Genomic DNA, 22772 nt, shown 5'->3' with positions numbered 1-22772 from the left:
GGGGTTTGACCCAAAGACCTGCTTTGGCTGGGCTCATTTGAGGTAAGCCTACAGCTGTCATGAATTTCAGCCCGGCTCCTTGCCCAGTCAGAATTGTTTGACCACCTCACTCCAGCAGTTTCTCAAAATATGAAAATATCCTTATTGATTCTTTTCTAACTTAGTAGTAGCCCGATTTTTTAAGACAGTAAGACAGTGTTATTGTGCAGCATAGCCAAAAGCTCCCTAGATTTCAGTAACCTCAGGGGGAGTGCTTTTAGTGAGGAGCTAGAGGACATAGCTCTATCTGCTGCTGAGGCCTGATGGATTTTCTGGCTGGGAAAAGACTGCACCCACCTTTACCCCTGCCAAAAGACTCACAGGGTGCCTTCAGCCATGTGGGGACTGGGGCAAATAGTGTGGAAGACCCACTAAACCCCATCAATGTAGCTGGAAAAATAAGCCAATGCTGAACTTGCTGATGTTCAAATATTCCCCCTCATCCCTTTCCTCTGTCCCTCCTCTCCAGCTATAAACTAGAAGTCCATTTAAGCCCAATTCTGATAGCTTGGGAGTAGGAGAGGGAGAGAGAGGGAGTAGGAGTTGGAGTGCTTTAAAGCTAATGCTGAGTTTTTGATGTGGAGGTGGATAGGCAACCACTGGAGTTTTTTTGAGGTGGGTGACATGTCCTGAATGTTTTTGTAGAAAAATGATCTGGGCATCAGATTGAAGTATGGACTGGAGTGACGAGAGGCAGGATGCTGGGAGGTCAGCAAGGAGGCTGAAGCAGTAATCCAGACGGGATAGGATGAGTGATTGTATTAACGAGGTAGCCGTTCGGATGGAAGGGAAAGGGGGGATTTTAGCGGTTTGAAGGTGGGACCGACAGGATTTTGTGATGGAATAAGACCCAAGTCACATTAATGTTTGTCTTCCCCTCTAGACTGTAAACTCGTTGTGGGCAGGGAATGTGTCTGCTAATTCTATTTTATTGTGTTCTCCCAAGTGCTTAGTACAGTGCTCTGAGCATACTAAGCACGCAATAAATACAATTGATTATGCTGTGGGAGTGGAGTCAGATGAATATCACACCTATGTACATATCTGTCATTGGTTTTATTGTTTGTATCCTCTAGTCTGTAAACTCCTTGTGGGCAGGGATCTGTCTACCTACTCTACTGAGCAAGTACTCTGAAGAACACAACACTATGCTTGGGAGAGAATCAATCATTAGTATTCATTGTATTGTAGATTATGCAGACCCAGCAAGAGGGTCACATGTCCCACTTTCCCAGGCTTAATCATGGTTAAGACAACTAATGAGGAAGGGTCACACATGAGCCTCAGGGGTCCTGCTAATGCCAGCTGCTTCTTTCCTTCTTTTGGCTGCACAGAGCATTTATGACTAGTGCTGCTTCCATTCCATTAGAGAAGAAGCGTGGCTCAGTGGAAAGAGCTCGGGCTTGGGAGTCAGAGGTCATAGGTTCAAATCCCTGCTCTGACAATTGTCAGCTGTGTGACTTTGGGCAAGTCATTTCACTTCTCTGTGCCTCAGTTACCTCATCTGTAAAATGGGGATTAAGACTGTGAGCCCCGTGGGACAACCTGATCACCCTGTTTCCTCCCCAGTGCTTAGAACAGTGCTTTTGCACATAGTAAGTGCTTAACAAATGCCATTTATTATTATTATTATTATTATTTCTCTCCTCAGAGAGTCAGAGATGGTGGACAACAATGTGAGGCTTCAGGAGGCACTTAATTGCTCTTAAATTTAACATGAACAATGACTTTCACTTTTCCCCAAATCCTAACCTACCCATATATGAATGGGGCCCGGAAGCAAATTAGATTTAAATAACCAAATCAGGGTTAAAAGGGCAACAGGGCTGTTCAACAGCAAAAGTATCTTATTGGGAAACCAGTGGAAACACTAAATTTTCCATAGTTTTAAGGTTATTTGGTTTTAAGACCATGTGCTGACTGGGAGACTGCACATAGCTAAAATACCTCAGACTTTTCAAAGCAATTCTGGTTTGTTTTCTTTTCCTATTACAAAACCCATCTCCATTTCAGTTGATTTTCCTGGTCTACTTCTTACAGGTAAGTCCCTACAATCCTACATGTCTGTTGGTGTAAGGCATTTTTTTTATGGTATTTAAGCCCTTTACTATATACCAAGCAATGCGGTAGATACAAGCTAATCACTTTACAGTCTTAATCCCCATTTTCCAGATGAGTTCATTGAGGCACAGAAGTTGTGACTTGTCCAAGATCCCACATAAAAGTGGCACAGCCGGGATTAGAATCCAGGTCCTCTGACCCCCAGGCCTGTGCTCTATTCTCTAGGCCAGGCTGCTTCTCTGTTGGGTTCTGGGAGACATTATAAGAGCACACAGAAAAGTAGGAAATTTTTCTTGCAGAAGCTACTGCTGCCGCCAAAATACAAGATTTTGAGTAGGTTCAGTTGGGGCACAACTTGCTCCTGAAATGTGGGCAGGGAATGTTTCTGTTATATCGCTGTGTTGTATTTCCCCAAGGCGACTCTCAGGATCGCCCCTGGAGAGGTTCCAGTACTTTACCAGCCTTGCATATGGGAGGGAGAGTCAAGCAGAGGCCCACCCATTCCAATCCTAGTCTGGGCGGTGGCTAGCGGGTGGAAGGCAATCTGCTAGAAGTCAAAACTCACCTGTGCTGGGCAGCAGCGGCACAGGAGAGTCGAGGGCAGAGATTCAAGTTCACTGCGTGGAAGGAAGCAATGGTAAACCACTTATGTATTTTTACCAAGAAAACTCTGGACACGCTACCAGAACGGCTGCAGTTGGAGATGGGGCATTTTGGGAGAGATGTGTCTATGGTGTTGCTCTGCATGGGAAAAGGGGTCGCCAGCCCAAGACTCTCCCAAGCACTTAATACAACTTTCTGCATACAGTAAGCACTCAATAAATACAAGTGATTGATTAAATTGGTAAGTTTCCTCTGCCTTTCACTCCCTTTTAGAAGAGGCTGACCTCTGATTCCTTGTCATCTGTGGGAGTGGTGCAAACTGCACTTAACCTACTGGAAAGAAGGTGGGTCAGGGAGATCGAGGATCTGGGCTGCAACCCCTACTCTTCCTTAAGCCTGCTTTGTGACCTTGGGCAAGTCCCAGAACTTTTATGGGAATTCAGCTTATCTGTAGAATGGGGATAAAACCCCTGTTTCCCCTCCTCCATCATTAGTGAACCCTTTGTGGACGGGGACTGTCCCATCTGATCCTTTTAGCTCTAGCCCAGTGCTTGGTCTCTGTAAGCACTTAAATACCATGACTGCTTTTATGCTGACATTTTAGGTTTTTTTGTTCCCCCTACATAATCCACCTTTTCCTCTCACCCAAACTGCTACTATGCACACTTTACTCCCCTAATACCAACCTACTCACTATACTTCGATTTCACCTAACTCACAACCCACCTCACCCAGGAAAGGCATGCCTCTTCATATCCGACAGATCACTCTCCCCACGTTCAGAGCCTTAGTAAAAGCATATCTCCTTCAAAAGGCCTTCCCCAACTAAGCCCTCATCTCATCTCGCAAACACTTGTACTTCATTTGCACACTTTATTCACCCTTCCCTCAGTCCCACACGCTTATAAATTATCCGTAATGTATTTGTTAATGTCTGTATCCCCCTCTATACTGTAAACTTGTGGGCACAGAACGTGTCTAACCACTGTTATACTGTACTCTTCCAGGGGCTTAGTACAGTGCTCTGCACACAGTAAGTGCTCAATAAATACCGCTGATGGAATCAAACTGATGCCCACAAACAGGAAATGAACACTTTACTCGGAAACTGTTTTTTTGGATCCTGGAAAGGGAACTCTGCAACCCTGAAAAATGTGACAAAAGCATTATCTTAATTTTTATTCCAGTTCTCCATCTCCTCCCCTCCCCTACCCCGCAACCTACCAAGGGGCAGGAATAGCTCATGGGAAAAGCAGGAGGCCAAGACCACCATGTTGTCAGCCACAAGACTCAAACCATATAAAGTTAATTTCCTTTCTTCTTCTTCCTCTTCTTTTGTTTAGAGAGGGTGCCCAAAGCAGATTCCTTGCCGCTGAGGGTCCAAGTGGGCAGGACCAGCTTTCCAGACTGGGTAGGATACTTGGTCTTTATGAGATTTCTAAATACTGGTTGGGAGAGCAAGTGTTTCAGGTGTTTCTTCATGCCCTTCATCATCCTTTGTTTCTGACTCTCTTCTTGCTCATTAGATTTTCCTCCTTGAAACAACAAACCCAGAGTTGATGATCATTTTGAGAAACATTTCATTCTTTGGATCTGTACCCTTTAAGCAGCTGATAGTCACCCCACCTTCAGCCACATACATGGTCCTTACATACATATCTGTAATTGATATTAATGTCTCTCTCCCCCTCTAGACTTGTAAGCTCCTTGCGAGCATGGAACATGTTTATCAACTGTGGTGTGTTATACTCTCCCAAACACTTGGCTCAGTAAGTGTTCAATGAATACCATTGATGGATTGATACATGCCTTTACTGATACGATTTTCAAATGTGTCAGATGGTTCTTTTCAGGGGCAGATCTCAGAAGGGCCAGGCCCAGCTAGCATTATCCCCATTGCCTTGAAGGGGAAAACAAGGTTTTAGTTTTCCAAAACTCCTCCAAAGGCTCGGTACCTCGCCCGGTGTGGACGTGTGCTGTTCTCACACCCTGTAGTGGTCCAGGGGTGTTATCAGGGAAGGTTTCTGGCTGAACGGCTACCGAGGGCATCCGGCGAGACCGACGGCCCGGGCAGGAACCCCAGCCAAGAGCTGGTCGACACAGGTGGTAAAGGCCCTGCGGCCGCTCCCTGGGTGTCCTGGCATTGGTGCCATGATGCAATCACCACATGCTATGCCCCTGCTCATGGCCTTCTGTGCCCCTGGGGGTGAACACAAAGCACAGGGACAAGAGTGTGCCAATGGTGCCGCACAAACCACGGCCCAGACGAATCCCACAACACGAGCCTTGGCCCAGAAGTCTGTCATTGGCGAGGGGGGATGTCCCTGATATAGGTCCCTAAGCAGCCCTCGCTTAAATTCCTGGTTTTGACTCAAATGAGAAAGAAGCTTATTTAACCACCCTGGGCCCCTAGAGCCCATGATGGGCAGGTTAGGTGACTTGATCCCAGGGTTTCCTTGATAACAATAATTCTGGTATTTGCTAAGCACTAACTTTGTGTCAGGCTAAGTGCTGGGATGGATATAAGGAAATCGGGTTGGACACAGTTCCTCTCCCACATGGGGCTCACAGTCTTAATCCCCATTTTACAGATGAGATAACTGAGGCACAGAGAAGTAAAGTGACTTGCCCAAGGCCACACAGCAGACAAGGGGCAGAACCGGGACTAGAACCCATGACTTTCTGACAGCCCAGGCTATGGCTGCTCAACCTATAGCCACTAGGAGGAAGTGGCATTGCAGAGATTTTTCTCCTTCCTTTTGTTAGACCAGGAGAGAGGTGAAACTCCCAAACTAACAGTCTTAGCAACAAAGTGAAGCCCCTCTGACTGTGACTTTTGGTCTCAACTGCACATAATTTACATCACTTACCCATCAATATGTCCTCGCTGAGATCTACTTCCAAAGCTTCTGCCACTTGCTGGCACCAAGAATTATGTTGCTTGGCTCTGCTATTGTAATACTCCTCCTTCTCTATCTTTCTTGCAACATTCACTCTCTCCTGCAACAGAGAAGGTAGGTTTCCAAACTGGCCCAGACTTCTTGTCTGTTTATACACCTACTTTTTGATCATTTTCATTGGCTTTAAGCATCAGTGGCCAATGAAATGCATAGATTCCAGTGACATATTTCGCCTCATGCAAAACACAAGTGGAGGCATGTCACACACACACACACCCCCACCCACCCCCCCACCCACCCCTCTTCCCCCCCTCCACCTCTTTCTCCACCCCCCGCCCCCGAACAAAAGACTATTTTAGAGTAACAAATGAGTCAGACCTTCCTATCCTGTGATGGTGAGGCAGATTTAGGTTGTAGGGTGCCCGCTAGACGGTTGGAGTCCCACGACAAAGCCTGTCACCTCAAAAGCCATGAACTTGACCCTACGCACGAATGTTACACTGACAGACTACATTTTCACCAGAAAGCTGCTCTTTCCCATTCTGGCCCCTGAAATGCATCTCAAATCTTCTCTGGTGGAAAAAGGACGACCCGAGCCATCTCACCTCGGGCCTCGGTGGGGCTCCAAGTGGTGCTGATCGCCAGATTCAGCCCCCCGAGCCCTCCGGTTGTCAGTGGCACGGTGCCCAGCTGCCTTCTGGATCCCTAGGATGCTCACTCAATCGGATAGCTACACTTTCATGCTGAAATCGTTAATGCCTTGTAGTTGGTCACTTATTCCCAAGTCTCGTTGGGTGGGGGGCGGGGTAGAATGAGCCTAAAGGTTTTCCCGACCATTCTTTGCAGAGGCTTTTTGCACAGGAGGGGCGTAGAAAGAAACTGAGCTGAGGGATCCAAACTGGCTCCAAAGGAGGTGACCTGTAAATTTTCATTCTCTCTCTTCACATCTTCATAGTTTGTCACTGACCCAACCTGGAGGATGGGCATATTGCACCAATATGGCACAGTGAGCCCCCAGCAGGGTCCACCCTGTCCCCACCAGCTATATGTCTCGAGTACCAACCCACTAGGCTCCTACTGCCTGTCCAGTCAATATCCTCCAACACAGAGAGCACTAAGCATCCCACAATGTTCCACCTTGTCGGAGAAAGGAACACGATCCCAGTCAAGAGCTCCAGGCTTTGTCACCCTAACCTACAGCCGATTCCATTTTAGACCTCCTACCTTAATGACCGCCATGCATTTGGTCTCAACTGGGAAAAACGGGATCTCCTCATCCTTCTGCAAGGTCTTATAAATCTTCCTGAAATTGAGCATGTCATTCGGGCCGATGAGCAACAGGCTGAGGCCCTCTTTGGCGGCGCGGGCCGTCCGGCCGCTTCGGTGGACATAGATCTCCGAAGTGCGGGGAACCTGTGGGGACCCAAGACAGCCCTGTCTAGAACCGGGAAGCAAGGGGTGGGATGAGAGAGGGAACGGCTGGGGATGGGAGGGCCGTCGAAAGAGTGGCGCCTCCATGCCCCAAACGAGATGGAGACCCAACCTCCCCCATCCTCAGGGAACTTTCCCAGTCTGCCCTGGCGATTCAGATTCCTGCAAACGGAATCGCAAGCGTTTGACAGCCATTTGTGATTCGTGACTGTAACGGGCACAGAAGAGATCCCCCTCTGGGCTAATGGGAGGCGCAGAGGAAGAACCTGCCGGAAGATCGTCTTTTCCCTACCTGATAATGGATGACGTGCTGAATGTTGGGAATGTCCAAGCCCCGGGCGGCAACGTCGGTGGTCAAGAGAACGCAACTGCAGGAGACAAAAGGGATTGGTCAGCGTGCAGTTAAATGAGACAGACTGAAGGGGCTGGAATAGCAAATTCAGGCACACAAAGCTTTTATGGTGAACACAGCTATGGTGTTTTGGCAAGGACACAGGTCGACATCCAGGGCTACAATCTCTGAGAACCAGGGCACATCAAAATCGTCCTCTGATCACGCCGATTCACAGCTAGGGTGAACTATTTACACAAAATTTGTGTTTCGGATCTCATGAACGCATCACACCTTTGGAGTGATTTCCTAGGGACGGCTACACTTCACATGGGGCTCTTTTCCTCATGTGGCTCTTCAAGGAACCACTAAAGAGGGTGGTATGGGCTTTTTCAGGATCCAATTATCACCCGCAAGGGCCCTCCGCTGCCTCCCGGGAACCCCAGGACAGTCGACTCACGCTTCTCTTTCGGCGAACCGCTCCAGGTTTTTCAACCTCTGCTTCTGGTGCATATTGGCGTGCAAAGGAAGGGGATCCAGCTCCAGGATGGTAAGGAGGGCAGTCAGGCGTTTGATGCAGTCGATGCTGTTGGCGAAGACCATGGTCCTCCCCAGATACCGGAGCAGGAAATAATAGAGGTAGAAGTCCTTCTCTTCGGCCTCACAGTGGATCCTCGTTTCCGTCAGGGCCTCTACGGTGGCCTCTTTGCGTGTCAGGTCTACCACCTTGGGCTTGCCCCGCATGCCGATCTTCTGCACCAGTTGGTCTAGCTTGGTCTTTGTATCAAGTTTGTGGGCGTTCTTCTTCTTCTGAAAGACTCGGGCGGGGACCTCGTGAACCAGGGTCAGGGTGGCCGAAAACACGAACGTCTGCCTCCGCGGATTGTACTGGGAGTCGTTCAACATCTCCAGCAGCTGGGAGAGTTCGGCAAAGTGTCCCTTCTCCACCATCCTGTCCGCTTCGTCAATCACCAGGCACCTGTATCAAGCCAAAGTCAAAGGTCCAGCGGCCGCCGGGCCCAAAGGGCCAGGGAGATGGCTCGAGCTTCCCCACAGGACATCTCCCCCCTCACCCAAGGCCCTTTCTGTTGCCCATAAGAACAACAGGTGATTAATAGGGCCCGGTCTGCTTTCTTAATAGTAGTATGCTAAGCAATTATTATGTGCCAGACATTTTTCCAAACGCTGGGGTATATACGAGCAAATCGGATTGGACGCAGTCCCTGTCCCACATGGGGCTCACAGTCTTAATCCCCGTTATATAGATGAGGTAACTGAGGCACAGAGGCAAGTTAGATGACTTGCCCGAGACCACACAGCAGACACGTGGCGGAGTTGAGGTTAGAACCCAGGTCTTTCTGACTCTCCTCATGCTCTACCCACTAGGTCACACTGTTTCTCTGCTTTCTTGAGACCCGCGTGTAGGTGGCCTCCATCTAATCCTTTGTGGGGGAGGATTCAGGTAACCCCATTCATCCCCAACGTGATGCCACGTGGAAAACGGCTGGGTCGGTCACAAACCACGCGCCAGATATAGCAACCCTTGATACCCAGGACCCCGCGGCCTCCCATACCAGACCTCTCTCTTACCTGAGCCGCCGCAGGTTAGACAGATGGGGATGCTTCTCCTGAATGAGTTCCCACAGGCGCCCCGGGGTAGCGATCACAATTTCCGGCCGAAGATTCAAAACCCGCTGCTGTTTCTGAGCAGCCATTCCCCCCACTAATAGAACGGTCTTGATTCCTGCAACTCAGAAGAACACGGCATCATTTAGTGCCAACGGCTGACCTCCTAGAGTCAGAAGCCCTCTGGACTCGAGGACGGGGCAGGCCGTCTCAGTTGTGGGGTCGACGATAGGACAGCGGTCAGTTAAGCTAAGGCCGGAAGAATAGACCCTCTCACATAACAGACGTGTCTAACTCTGCTGTACTATTCTCTCCCAAGTGACTGGTATTGCTCTGTTCATAATAAGCACTCAGTAAACAGTCAACAATGACTGATGATGAAGAGGGTTTTAGTGGACAGGGAGCCACCACGTGCTGACCGTCGGGGGGAAAAAGCTATCGTTCATAAGATGAGCCAAAAAAAATGAGAAATCGATTCACCCCCGCTTGCCGATGCCTAGGTGGAAATGCGACTCCCTAGCTCTTTTCAGCCTCTTCAGTCGAAAACCCTTTACCCTTTGGGTCCTCGGAGAGCAGGATTTCCTTCTCCTCTCTGCTCATGTCATTAAATCCTCTCCCCATCCTGCCCTAATGACCCCCTTTCTTGTGACCCGATCCTCGTCATGACGTTCTTTATCGCTCAAGCCAATCTGAAGGGCGGCGGGGGGTGGGGCAGCATTTTTAAACGCCCCCTCTCCCCCCGACACCCCACACACCAATTGGACAGGGTTAGGCCACCTCACCTGTGAAGCGGGCCACGGCATCGATGTGGTTTTTGACTTGGACGGCCAATTCTCTGGTGGGAGTCAGGACCAGCCCCAGCAAAAACCTCGCTTTCTTGGCACCAGGGGCGGCCCCGGCACCATCGCCAAGCTCTGACTTGGGATCTCGGGGTTCAGTCTGGCTGCCTACAGGGCCAGACTGGTCTCCGTTGCTCCCGTCCCCCTCGGCGTCCGAGTCGAGGGCTGGGTCCCAGCTGGCGTCTTGGCAACCGGGTCCGTTCCCGTCCGAAGCTTTCGTATCATTTTCCTTCCGCCACTGCAGCACCGAGTGGATCATCGGAATAGCAAAGGCGAGGGTTTTCCCACTCCCTTAGAGAAAAAGAAGACAGCGGGTGAAGACGTTGAGGCCGGCACTTACAGTTTCGTCCGCTTCGAACAGTCACGCTTACAGCGACCACCTCCCCATTGGTTCCATCCACCATTTAAGGCTCCCGATTTCTTTCCCCCACAGCTTTGGTGACCCTCGATAGTCATGACTGACTGGGTGGGATGCGAATGCTGGAACACCTCAGGGTCTTCAGACACCATGTTATCACCATTCGACTTTCCACACCTCAGGTTACCCCACCGGCTACCCAACTCCATCTGTACCCATCAAGGAGTCTCCCCGCCACGGTCTTCGATCAGCTGTCCCGCAGTTCCGTCTTGGGTTTTTCCAACCAGGCCTCCTCCCCACCTGCCGCGCGTCTGCTCCCACCAACATCACCGACCTCACTAGGCACAGGACACTGGCCTCTCCAACTCCCCTCTTAGGCCATTCTGAAACCTCGTCCCAATCGAGCAGTTCCTAGTTTCCATTCACCCTCCATGTCAAAGGTATTTCCCAAACCTTTCCTGATTATTTCTGGCCCCACCGATGGTCCAGCGGAAAAAGGAATGGCTCTAGAAGTGGGAGCCCCCAGTCTCGCCTGCACAGCAGCACCCCAAGCCCTCAGGGGATCCCTGGCCCTACCGGAGAACGGTCTTAGGTTGTTGAGGGAAAGGGAAACGCGTTTGACCACAGGATACCAGACACTTAGTACAGAGCTCTGCACATAGGAGATGCTTCGCAAATCCAGCTCTACGGTTTAACTGATCTTCCAGCCCGTCCCTGCCTCCATCGGCCGTGACACAAAGCTGCCCAAGAATACCTTAGGTCATGATTTCGATTTTCCTTCCCATTCCAATTTGCTCGCAGCCAGATTTATTTTGGGCCCATTCTAATTTCTTTGGGGACCCGGGCGTGCGGATTCACCCTGGCCGGGGCTGTTCCATAAGGCCCGAGTCAATACCGGGGATCGCCAACTTACAAAAGTCTCAGCACACAACAGCACCGCACAGCAGCCGATGGGCCACAACCAGAGAAAGGAGGCAGGTGGAGGCAGCAGCCCTGGACTTTCCTATCGACTGAATCTTTCAGGTGTGAGCGGGTTCCTGGTTTTGGAACGCTGTCAACTCCACCGCCCACACCTGCCAAAGTCTGGTTGGCTTTGTCTTGAGATGCCCGAGCCTGCGGGAAACCGTGACCGATGCATTGCCCGAGAGGTCTGCCTGAACTACCTCGTTTCCCCAAGGCCTGAAGAGCCCCAAAAGCATTTATTCTGGTCGTCTGAACCTTCCACCGCCTAAGACTCTGGGCCGCATTGTCAGACGGTGTGTCAAGTCCGGCTTTCTAAGAGTGAAGCAGTAGCCATGTGGCGGCAGGGCTCCCTGACATCTATCCCGCTGCAAAGGCTGGCCAACATCTCTAACCACCCTCTCTACCTCACTGGCCCGCTTTCCGGCACATCGTAATTCTCCACTAGCCGGGGCTGAGAAATTTGAGTCATGGGCCCCTTGTACGGCAGCCCAGCAGGAAACCCGCTCTCTTCCCACCCAAACAGGGAAAATGACTAGAAGCCCACTGTGGGCAGGGACTGCTTCTCTTTACTGCTGTATTGTACTCTCTAAGTGCTTAGTTCTGTGCTCTGCACATAGTGAGCTCTCAATAAATACGACTGAATGAATGCGATACCTGTTTCCGCAGCCCCGAGGATGTCCAGGTTGTCTCGGATTGCAGGCGTCAAGGTCAGGGCCTGGATGGGAGTGGGAGCTTCGAACCCCAAGGAGCTCAGCGCTCGGAGAACAGGCTTTGGGACAAACAGGCCCTTCCAGGCAGACACGTCTGTCTTCCCATCAGCCGATCCAGATAACGCCCGTGTCGTCCAATTCTTTCCCTTTCCAGGCACTCCAGAGGTCGGAGGGGCTCCCGGAGGAGTCTGTGTTTTCCTTTTCTCTTTCATCTTTTTCTTTCCCTTCGGCGCTTTCAAGGCCCTGGGCCTTCCCGCTCCCCCTGTTTCATCTGTCCTGTCCTCTTCCTCAACGTTGACCACATCTTGCTGCTCAACTTCTTGGAAGACCTGAAATTCTTCATCTTCCCCTGAAGAAATTTCAGCTGCCTTAGTTCCCTCATCTTTGGGGTTCCTTCTCTTCTTCTTCTTCTTCTGGGGTCTGGGTTCTTCGTCCTCCTTCGCCTCGGCAGAAGACGCATCTGATTTCCTCTTCTGGGCTTTTTTTTCCTTTTCAGAAAGCTTCGAGCTGCTTACCAATTCGTAATCTGTAAGTTCCTCAAAACAGACCAGACTTTCAAGCTGCTCGTCACCAAACAAACTGGGATCGATGTCGACTGGCTTCCACTTCCCCACAGCTCGGATGGCGCGTTTCTGAAATCGAACGGAGCTCTTCAACTTCTTTCGCTTCCTGACCTCCATGGCTGCTTTAAAAAGAATCACAAAGCACAAGTTGTTCAAAAACGCGCACAAACTCATAGGTTTCAGACCCTCCTTTCTGAGTACGGCCAAGGGCCCCGGCCTCCTCACCCTCTCTGTGCCTGGTTTTCAAGTAAAAGGAGGTAGAATACTTCACCAAAATTTTTCATCAGTCTGAAAACACCTAAGGTAGAGAAGTAGTGTGGCCTGGTGGAAAGAGCACAGGCCTAGGAGCCAGAGGATCTGAATGCTAATCCCAGCTCCGCCATCTATCTGCTGTGTGACTGTAGGCAAGTCCCTTAACTTCTCTGTGTCTTAGTTCCCTCTGTACATATTTACTATTCTATTTATTTTGTTAATGATCAATCAATCAATCAATCGTATTTATTGAGCGCTTACTATGTGCAGAGCACTGTATTGAGCGCTTGGGAAGTACAAATTGGCATCACATAGAGACAGTCCCTACCCAACAGTGGGCTCACAGTCTAAAAGGGGGAGACAGAGAACAGAACCAAACATATCAACAAAATAAAATAAGTAGGATAGAAATGTACAAGTAAAATAAATAAATAAATAAATAAATAGAGTAATAAATATGTACAACCATATATACATATATACAGGTGCTGTGGGGAAGGGAAGGAGGTAAGACGGGGGGATGGAGAGGGGGACGAGGGGTTAATGATGCGCCTATAGCTTTAATTCTATTTGTTCTGACGATTTTGACAGCTGTCTACGTGTTTTGTTTTGTTGTCTGTCTCCCCCTTTTAGACTGTGAGCCTGTTGCTGGGTAGGGACTGTCTCTATATGTTGCCGATTTGTACTTCCCAAGCGCTTAGTATAGTGCCCTGCACATAGTAAGCGCTCAATAAATAATAATAATAATAATGGCATTTATTAAGCGCTTACTATGTGCAAAGCACTGTTCTAAGAGCCGGGGAGGTTACAAGGTGATCAGGTTGTCCCACGGGGGGCTCACAGGCTTCACCCCCATTTTACAGGTGAGGTCACTGAGGCCCAGAGAAGTGAAGTGACTTGCCCAAAGTCACACAGCTGACAATTGGCGGAGCCGGGATTTGAACCCATGACCTCCTGACTCCAAAGCCCGGGCTCTATTGAATGAACGAATGAATGCAGAATGAGTATACAAAACTCATTCTCGCTCCTATTTAGACTGTGAGCTCCATGTGGGACCTAATTATCTTCTATCTACCCCAGTGTTTAGTACAGAGCTCGGCACTTAGTAAGTGCTTAACATATACCACAGTTATTATCATTAGGTCCTGGAATTTAACTTCCTTTGGGGAAAAGTTCTAAATAGGGAAAAGCGGGGTATGTTTCCAAACAGCAGGGCATTTATGTCCCATTGAGCAATCAGTGGAATTTACTGAGCTCTTACTGTGTGCAGAGCATTGTAATATACACTCGGGAGAATACGACAGTTAGACAGGGTCTGGTCCTCTGCCCTCTTCACTGAACTCAACTCTCTCACGGGAATCCAGACATCAGGCTGACCTTTTCCAACTCAAACGCCTTCACTAGATTGTAAGATCCTCATGGGCAGGAAACGTGTCCACCCTAAACGCTAGGTGCAGTGCTCTGCATGCAGAAGGCACTCAAATATCACAGACTGACTGAATCCGAATCCTTTGGGCACTAGGTAATCACCCTACTGCATTTACACACACACACATATCGTCATCAATCGTATTTATTGAGCGCTTACTGTGTGCAGAGCACTGTACTAAGCGCTTGGGAAGTACAAGTTGGCAACGTATAGAGACAGTCCCTACCCAACAGTGGGCTCACAGTCTAAAAGACACATATCCCTACAATCTGCCATTTCCCCCCCGTCTGTAATTTAATATCTGACCTCCTTTATAAACTGTAAGTTTCCTGTAGGCAGGGTTCCTGACTGCCGACAATACCGTAGCGTACTCTCCCAAGCGCTTGGCACAGTGCTCTGCGCGGAGGAAGTGCTCGAAAACACCAACTGATCGACAGATCGAGAGGCATTACGGGACGAGTGCGGCCCAGTTGAAAGACTACGAGCTTGGGAGTCAGAAGACTTGGATTCTCCTTTTGGCTCTACCACTTACCTGCTGTGAAACCACGAGCAAGTCACCTAACTTAATAATAATTGCGGTATTTGTTACGGCAGTGTGTGCCAACTGCTGCGATAAAAACGAATTAAATCAGGTCGGGCAGAGTACCTGCCCCACGGAGAAATCACAGTCTACGAACAAGGGAAAAATCGTGGCCCAGTGGAAAGAGCCCGGGCTTGGGAGCCAGAGGTCGCGGGTTCTAATCCCGGCTCCACCACTTGTCAGCTGTGTGACTCTGGGCAGGTCACTTCACATCTCTGGGCCTCAGTTACCTCATCTGGAAAATGGGGATTAAGACGGTAAATCACCTTGTATCCCCCCCGGCGCTTAGAACAGTGCTTTGCACATAGTAAGCGCTTAACAAATGCCATCATCATCAAGGGAGGGCAGGTACTGAATCCCTATTCTGCGGATGAGGCAACCGAGGAACAGAGAAGTCGAGTGATTTGGCTAAGATCACACAGCAGGCAAGTACAGCTGTTAGGGCTGGACCCCAGATCCTCTTACTCTCGGACCTGTACTCTTTCCACTGGGCCACCCGGCTTCTCTTGGCCTGTTTCCTCACCTGTAAAATGGGGGTTAAAAAACCTATTCTCCCTCCTACAACATAAAGGGAAGCGGCCTTTCCTACTGGACAGAGCACGGGCCTGGGAAGCAGTGTGGCTTGGTGGAAAGAGCCCGGGGTCATGGGTTCTAATCCCTCCTCCGCCACTTTTCATTCATTCATTCAATCGCATTTATTGAGCGCTTACTGTGTGCAGAGCACTGTACTAAGCGCTTGGGAAGTCCAAGTCAGCAACATCTAGAGACGGCCCCTACGGGTGACTTTGGGCAAGTCACTTCACTTCTCTGAGCCTCAGTGACCGCATCGGTAAAATGGGGATGGAGACTGTGAGCCCCATGTGGGACAACCTGATCATCTTGTATCCTCCCCAGCGCTTAGAACAGTGCTTTGCACATAGTAAGCACTTAATAAATGCCATCATCATCATCATCATAATAGCATTTATTAGGTGCTTACTACATGCAAACCACTGTTCTAAGCGCTGTGGAGGTTACAAGGTGATGTTGGGTAGGGACCGTCTCTATATGTTGCCAACTTGTACTTCCCAAGAGCTTAGTACAGTGCTCTGCACACAGTAAGCGCTTAATAAATATGATTGAATGAATCAGGATGTCCCACGGGGGGCTCACAGTCTTAATCCCCATTTTACAGATGAGGTAACTGAGGCAGAGTTTTCCAACGCTTAGAACAGTGCTTTGCACATAGTAAGCGCTTAATAAATGTTATCAAAAGAAAAAAAGTGACTTACCCAAAGCCACACAGCTGACAATTGGCAGAGCCGGGATTTGAAACCATGACCTCTGACTCCACTCATTCATTCATTCAATCCTATTTATTGAGCGCTTACTGTGTGCGGAGCACTGTACTAAGCGCTGGGGAAGTACAAGTTGGAAAGTACAAGCTCCAAAGCCCGGGCTCTTTCCGAGCCACGCTGCTTTCATTCACTTATTCAATCGTATTTATTGAGCGCTTACTGTGTGCAGAGCACTGGACTAAGCGCTTGGGAAGTCCAAGTTGGCAACATAAAGAGACGGTCCCGACCCAACGGTGGGCTCACAGGCTAGAAGGGGGAGACAGACAACAAAACATATTAACAAAATAAAATAGAGTAAATACGTACAAATAAAATAGAGTAATAAATACGTACAAACATATATACACCCCAGTGCTTAGAACAGTGCTTTGCATGTGGTAAGCGCTTAACAAATGCTATTATTATTCTTAAGTATTATTATATACGATTGAATATTTATTATTCATTCATTCAATCGTATTTATTGAGCACTTACTATGTGCAGAGCACTGTACTAAGCGCTTGGAAAGTACAAGTTGGCAACATACAGAGACAGTCCCTACCCAACAGTGGGCTCTCAGTCTATTAGGGGGAGACAGACATCTTATTAAGTAAAATAAATAGAATAAATATGCACAAATAAAATAGAGTAATAAATACGTACAAACATATATACACCCCCCAGTGCTTAGAACAGTGCTTTGCACGTAGTAAGCGCTTAACAAATGATATCATTATTATTCAATATTATTAAATACGATTGAATATTATTCATTCATTCATTCAATCGTACTTATTGAGCGCTTACTGTGTGCAGAGCACTGTACTAAGTGCTTGGGAAGTACAAGTTGGCAACATACAGAGACGGTCCCTACCTAACAGTGGGCTCACAGTCTAGAAGGTGGAGACAGGCAACAAATCATATTAACAAAGTAAAATAAATAGAATAAATATGTACAAATAAAATAGAGTAATAAACACGTACAAACATATATACACCCCCAGTGCTTAGAACAGTGCTTTGCACGTAGTAAACACTTAACAAATGCTATTATTTTTATTATTATTAAATACAGTCTAGAAGGGGGAGACAGAGAACTAAACATATTAACAAAGAAAAATAAAAAGAATATGTACAAATAAAATAGAGTAATAAATACGTACAAACATATATATACCCCCAGTGCTTAGAATAGTGCTTTGCATGTAGTAAGCGCTTAACAAATGCTATTATTATTATTCTTAAATATTATTATATACGATTGAATATTATTATTCATTCATTCATTCAATCGTACTTATTGAGTGCTTACTGTGTGCAGAGCACTGGACTAAGCGCTTGGGAAGTCCAAGTTGGCAACATACAGAGACGGTTCCTACCCAACAGCGGGCTCACAGTCTAGAAGGGGGAGACAGAAAACAAATCATATTAACAAAGTAAAACAAATAGAATAAATATGTACAAATGAAATAAATAGAGAAATTAAATACGTACAAACATATATACACCTCCCCACCCCCTAGTGCCTTCTAGACTGTGAGCCCACTGTTGGGCAGGGACCATCTCTATGTTGCCAACTTGTACTTCCCAAGCGCTTAGTCCAGTGCTCTGCACACAGTAAGCGCTCAATAAATACGACTGAATGAATGAACGGTGCTTTGCACGTAGTAAGCGCTTAATCAATCAATCAATTGTATTTATTGAGAGTTTACTGTGTGCAGAGCACTGTACTAAGCGCTTGGGAAGTACAAGTTGGCAACATAGAGAGACAGTCCCTATCCGACAGTGGGCTCACAGTCTAGAAGGGGGAGACAGAGAACAAAACCAAACATACTAACAAAATAAAATAAATAGAATAGATATGTACAAGTAAAATAAATAGAGTAATAAATATGTACAAACATATATACATATAGATAGGTGCTGTGGGGAAGGGAAGGAGGTAAGATGGGGGGATGGAGAGGGGGACAGGAAGGAAGGGGCTCAATCTGGGAAGGTCTCCTGGAGGAGCTGAGCTCTCAGTAGGGCCTATTAACAAAGTAAAATAAATAGAATAAACATGTACAAATAAAATAGAGTAATAAATACGTACAAACATATATACCACCCCCCAGTGCCTTCTAGACTGTGAGCCCACTGTTGGGCAGGGACCGTCTCTAGACGTTGCCAACTTGGACTTCCCAAGCGCTTAGTCCGGTGCTCTGCACACAGTAAGCGCTCAATCAATACGACTGAATGAACAGTGCTTTGCATGTAGTAAGCGCTTAACAAATGCTATCATCATTAAATAATATGATCATCATAATAAAGTAATATCATATCATATTATTAAATACTATTTTTAAAAAAGCATTTATTAAGCGCTTACTATGTGCAAAGCACTGTTCTAAGCGCTGGGGAGATCACAAGGTGATCAGGTTGTCCCACGGGGGGCTCGCAGTCTTCACCCCCATTTTCCAGATGAGGGAACTGAGGCCCAGAGAAGTGAAGGTCACCTTGTAACCTCCCCAGCGCTTAGAACAGTGCCTTGCACATAGTAAGCACTTAATAAATGTCATCATTATTTCTCTTCAAGGCCCTACTGAGAGCTCACCTCCTCCAGGAGGCCTTCCCAGACTGAGCCCCTTCCTTCCTCTCCCCCTCGTCCCCCTCTCCATCCCCCCCATCTTACCTCCTTCCCCTCCCCACAGCACCTGTATATATGTATATATGCTTGTACACAGTTTTTACTCTATTTATTTATTTTACTTGTCCATATCTATTCTATTTATTTTATTTTGTCAGTATGTTTGGTTTTGTTCTCTGTCTCCCCCTTTTAGACTGTGAGACCACTGTTGGGTAGGGACCATCTCTAGATGTTGCCAATTTGGACTTCCCAAGCGCTTAGTACAGTGCTCTGCACATAGTAAGCGCTCAATAAATACGACTGATGATGATGATTAAATAATACGATCATCATAATAAAATCATATCATATTATCATTAAATACTATTTTTTAAAATAGCATTTATTAAGCGCTCACTATGTGCAAAGCACTGTTCTAAGCGCTGGGGAGGTCACAAGGTGATCAGGTTGTCCCACGGGGGGCTCGCAGTCTTCACCCCCATTTTCCAGATGAGGGCACTGAGGCCCAGAGAAGTGACTTGCCCAAAGTCACCCGGCTGACCAGTGGTGGAGCCGGGATTTGAACCCATGACCTCCGACTCCAAAGCCCGGGCTCATTCCACTAAGCCCACGCTGCTTCTCCAATATTGAATATAATACAATATTGAATATTATTATTATGAGGCGCTTAACAAATGCTATTATCATTACATTTATTTTTTTTTATTTTGTTAGTATGTTTGGTTTTGTTCTCTGTCTCCCCCTTCTAGACTGTGAGCCCACTGTTGGGTAGGGACTGTCTCTATATGTTGCCAATTTGGACTTCCCAAGCGCTTAGTCCAGTGCTCTGCACACAGTAAGCGCTCAATAAATACGATTGATTGATTGATTGAGGTGACTTGCCCAAAGTCACCCGGCTGACCAGTGGTGGAGCCGGGATTTGAACCCATGACCTCCGACTCCAAAGCCCGGGCTCATTCCACTGACCCACGCGGCTTCTCCAATATTGGATATTGAATTGAGCCCCTTCCTTCCTCTCCCCCTCGCCCCCCTCTCCATCCCCCCCATCTTCCCTCCTTCCCTTCCCCACAGCACCTGTATATATGTATATATGTTTGTACAGATTTATTACTCTATTTATTTATTTTACTTGTACATATCTATTCTATTTATTTTATTTTGTTAGTAGGTTTGGTTCAGTTCTCTGTCTCCCCCTTTTACACTGTGAGCCCACTGTTGGGTAGGGACTGTCTCTATCTGTTGCCAACTTGTACTTCCCAAGCGCTTAGTCCAGTGCTCTGCACATAGTAAGCGCTCATTAAATGATTGATTGATTGAATATATTATTATTACAAGGCGCTTAACAAATGCTATTACATGGAGAGCTCACCTCCTCCAGGAGGCCTTCCCAAACTGAGCCCCTTCCTTCCTCTCCCCCTCCTCCCCTCTCCATCCCCCCATCTTACCTCCTTCCCTTCCCCACAGCACCTGTATATATGTATATATGTTTGTACAGGTTTATTACTCTATTACTTTATTTTACTTGTACATATCTATTCTATTTATTTCATTTTGTTAGTAGGTTTGGTTTTGTTCTCTGTCTCCCCCTTTTAGACTGTGAGCCCAATGTTGGGTAGGGACCGTCTCTATATGTTGCCAATTTGTACTTCCCAAGCGCTTAGTCCAGTACTCTGCACATAGTAAGCGCTCATTAAATGATTGATTGATTGAATATATTATTATTATAAGGCGCTTAACAAATGCTATTACATTGAGAGCTCACCTCCTCCAGGAGGCCTTCCCAAACTGAGCCCCTTCCTTCCTCTCCCCCTCCATCCCCCCCATCTTACCTCCTTCCCTTCCCCACACCACCTGTATATATGTATATATGTTTGTACAGATTTATCACTCTATTTTACTTGTACATATCTATTCTATTTATTTTATTTTGTCAGCATGTTTGGTTTTGTTCTCTGTCTCCCCCTTTCAGACTGTGAGCCCACTGCTGGGTAGGGACTGTCTCTATATGTTGCCAACTTCTACTTCCCAAGCGCTTAGTACAGTGCTCTGCACACAGTAAGCGCTCAATAAATACGATTGATTGATTGATTGAGGTGACTTGCCCAAAGTCACCCGGCTGACCAGTGGTGGAGCGTCTTACCTCCTTCCCTTCACCACAGCACCTGTATATATGTATATATGGTTGTACATATTTATTACTCTATTTATTTATTTATTTTGCTTGTACATTTCTATCCTACTTATTTTATTTTGTTGGTATGTTTGGTTCTGTTCTCTGTCTCCCCCTTTTAGACTGTGAGCCCACTGTTGGGTAGGGACTGTCTCTATGTGATGCCAATTTGTCCTTCCCAAGCGCTTAGTACAGTGCTCTGCACATAGTAAGCGCTCAATAAATACGACTGATTGATTGATTGATTTGAACCCCTGACCTCCGACTCCAAAGCCCGGGCTCATTCCCCTGAGCCCACGCGGCTTCTCCAATACTGAATATAATATCATTACCATGAGGCTTTTAACAAATGCTATTATCATTAAATAATATTATCATAATGACATCATCATCAATCGTACGTATTGAGCGCTTACTGTGGTGCAGAGCACGGCACTAAGCGCTTGGGAAGTCCAAATTGGCAACATCATCATCAATCGTATTTATGGAGCGCTTACTGTGGGCAGAGCACTGGACTAAGCGCTTGGGAAGTACAAATTGGCAATATATACAGTCCCTACCCAACAGTGGGCTCACAGTCTAAAAGGGGGAGACAAAACCAAACACACTGCAAAATAAAATAGAATAGATATGCACAAGTAAAATAAATAAATAAATAGAGTAATATCATAATAAATAAATAAACAGAGTAATCAAATCAGGTTATTATTATTAAATATTATTGAATATTATTATTGCTATGAGTCTGCCGGAGGCAGTGTGCTCACCGGGCCCAGGCAGGCCTCCCGGGGGCGGCCGAGGACGCCTCCAACGCCACGTGCAGCCTCTGCCGCGAGCGCCCCCCGGCGGCCCAGGTCCACCCCGCCCCGTCCACCCCGCCCCTTCAAAACAAAAGCAACTTTATCAGTCCGGCCGGCGACACTGACGGCTACGCGCCCGGGCGACCACGTGCTCACTGGTTCGTACATTCATTCGTTCGGGCCCCCGCCAACCCCGCCCCTTCAATGCAAAAGCAACTTTATCAGGACGTCCAGCGCTGCACGCATTGGGGCGACCACGTGCTCCTTCGTTCACTCATTCATTCGTCCATCCGCTCAGACCCCCGTCAACCCCACCCCTTCCAAGCAAAAGCAACTTTATCAGGACGTCATCATCATCATTAATCGTATTTATTGAGCGCTTACTGTGCGCAGAGCACTGGACTAAGCGCTTGGGAAGTCCAAGTTGGCAACATAGAGAGACGGTCCCTACCCAACAGTGGGCTCACAGTCTAGAAGGGGACGTCTAAAAGACGTCCAGCGCTGCAAGCGCCCGGGCGACCACGTGCTCATTCATTCATTCGTTCATTCATTCATTCGTCCGTTCGTTCATTCGTTCAGGCCCCCATCAACCGCGCCCCTTCAAAACAAAAGCAACTATATCAGTGCGTCCAGCGCTCCACGCGCCCGGGCGACCACGTGCTCATTCATTCGTTCATTCATTCATTCATTCGTTCATTCCTTCCTTCATTCATTCATTCATTCATTCGTCCGTTCGTTCATTCGTTCAGACCCCCGCCAACCCCGCCCCTTCAAAGCAAAAGCAACTTTATCAGGACGTCCAGCGCTGCACGCGCACGGGCGACCACGTGCTTGTTCACTCATTCATTCATTCATTCATTCATTCATTCATCCGTCCGTTCGTTCAGGCCCCCGTCAACCCCGCCCCTTCAAAACAAAAGCAACTTTATCAGTATGTCCAGTGCTGCACGCGCTCGGGCGACCACGTGCTCAGGCTACCACGTGCTCATTCATTCATTCATTCATTCATCCGTTCGATCATTCGTCGTCCAGTGCTCTGCACACAGTAAGCGCTCAATACATACGATTGAATGAAGGAATGAATTCGTTCATTCGTTCAATCAATCAATCGTATGTATTGAGCGCTTACTGTGTGCAGAGCACTGGACTAAGCGCTTGGGAAGTCCAAGTTGGC

At 47.6% G+C, this 22772-nt stretch overlaps 1 protein-coding gene across 2 annotated transcripts; it reads right to left on the bottom strand.

Moving 5' to 3' along the window:
- Positions 1-3867: 3867 nt before the first annotated feature.
- On the bottom strand, positions 3868-21647 carry DDX24 (DEAD-box helicase 24). 2 transcript variants are annotated; one of them, XM_038750557.1, is made up of 9 exons: positions 21566-21647; positions 11806-12546; positions 9774-10121; positions 8956-9109; positions 7826-8344; positions 7327-7402; positions 6828-7016; positions 5574-5703; positions 3868-4238 (listed from the first exon to the last, which is right to left on the bottom strand). In XM_038750557.1, exons 2-9 carry the CDS (start codon positions 12539-12541, stop codon positions 4009-4011), a joined length of 2382 nt encoding a protein of 793 aa, XP_038606485.1. In that variant the 5' UTR covers positions 12542-12546; positions 21566-21647; the 3' UTR covers positions 3868-4008. The 2 variants fall into 2 exon arrangements, with proteins under 2 accessions (XP_038606485.1, XP_038606476.1); XM_038750548.1 differs by having other exon boundaries at positions 11806-12543; positions 21566-21638.
- Positions 21648-22772: the final 1125 nt, after the last annotated feature.

The sequence above is a fragment of the Tachyglossus aculeatus genome, chromosome 1 (genome assembly GCF_015852505.1).
Source record: "Tachyglossus aculeatus isolate mTacAcu1 chromosome 1, mTacAcu1.pri, whole genome shotgun sequence".
Classification (NCBI taxonomy): Eukaryota; Metazoa; Chordata; class Mammalia; order Monotremata; family Tachyglossidae; genus Tachyglossus; species Tachyglossus aculeatus.
Note: the sequence above shows the minus strand (reverse complement) of the source record. Positions and strands in the feature narration are given on the sequence as shown.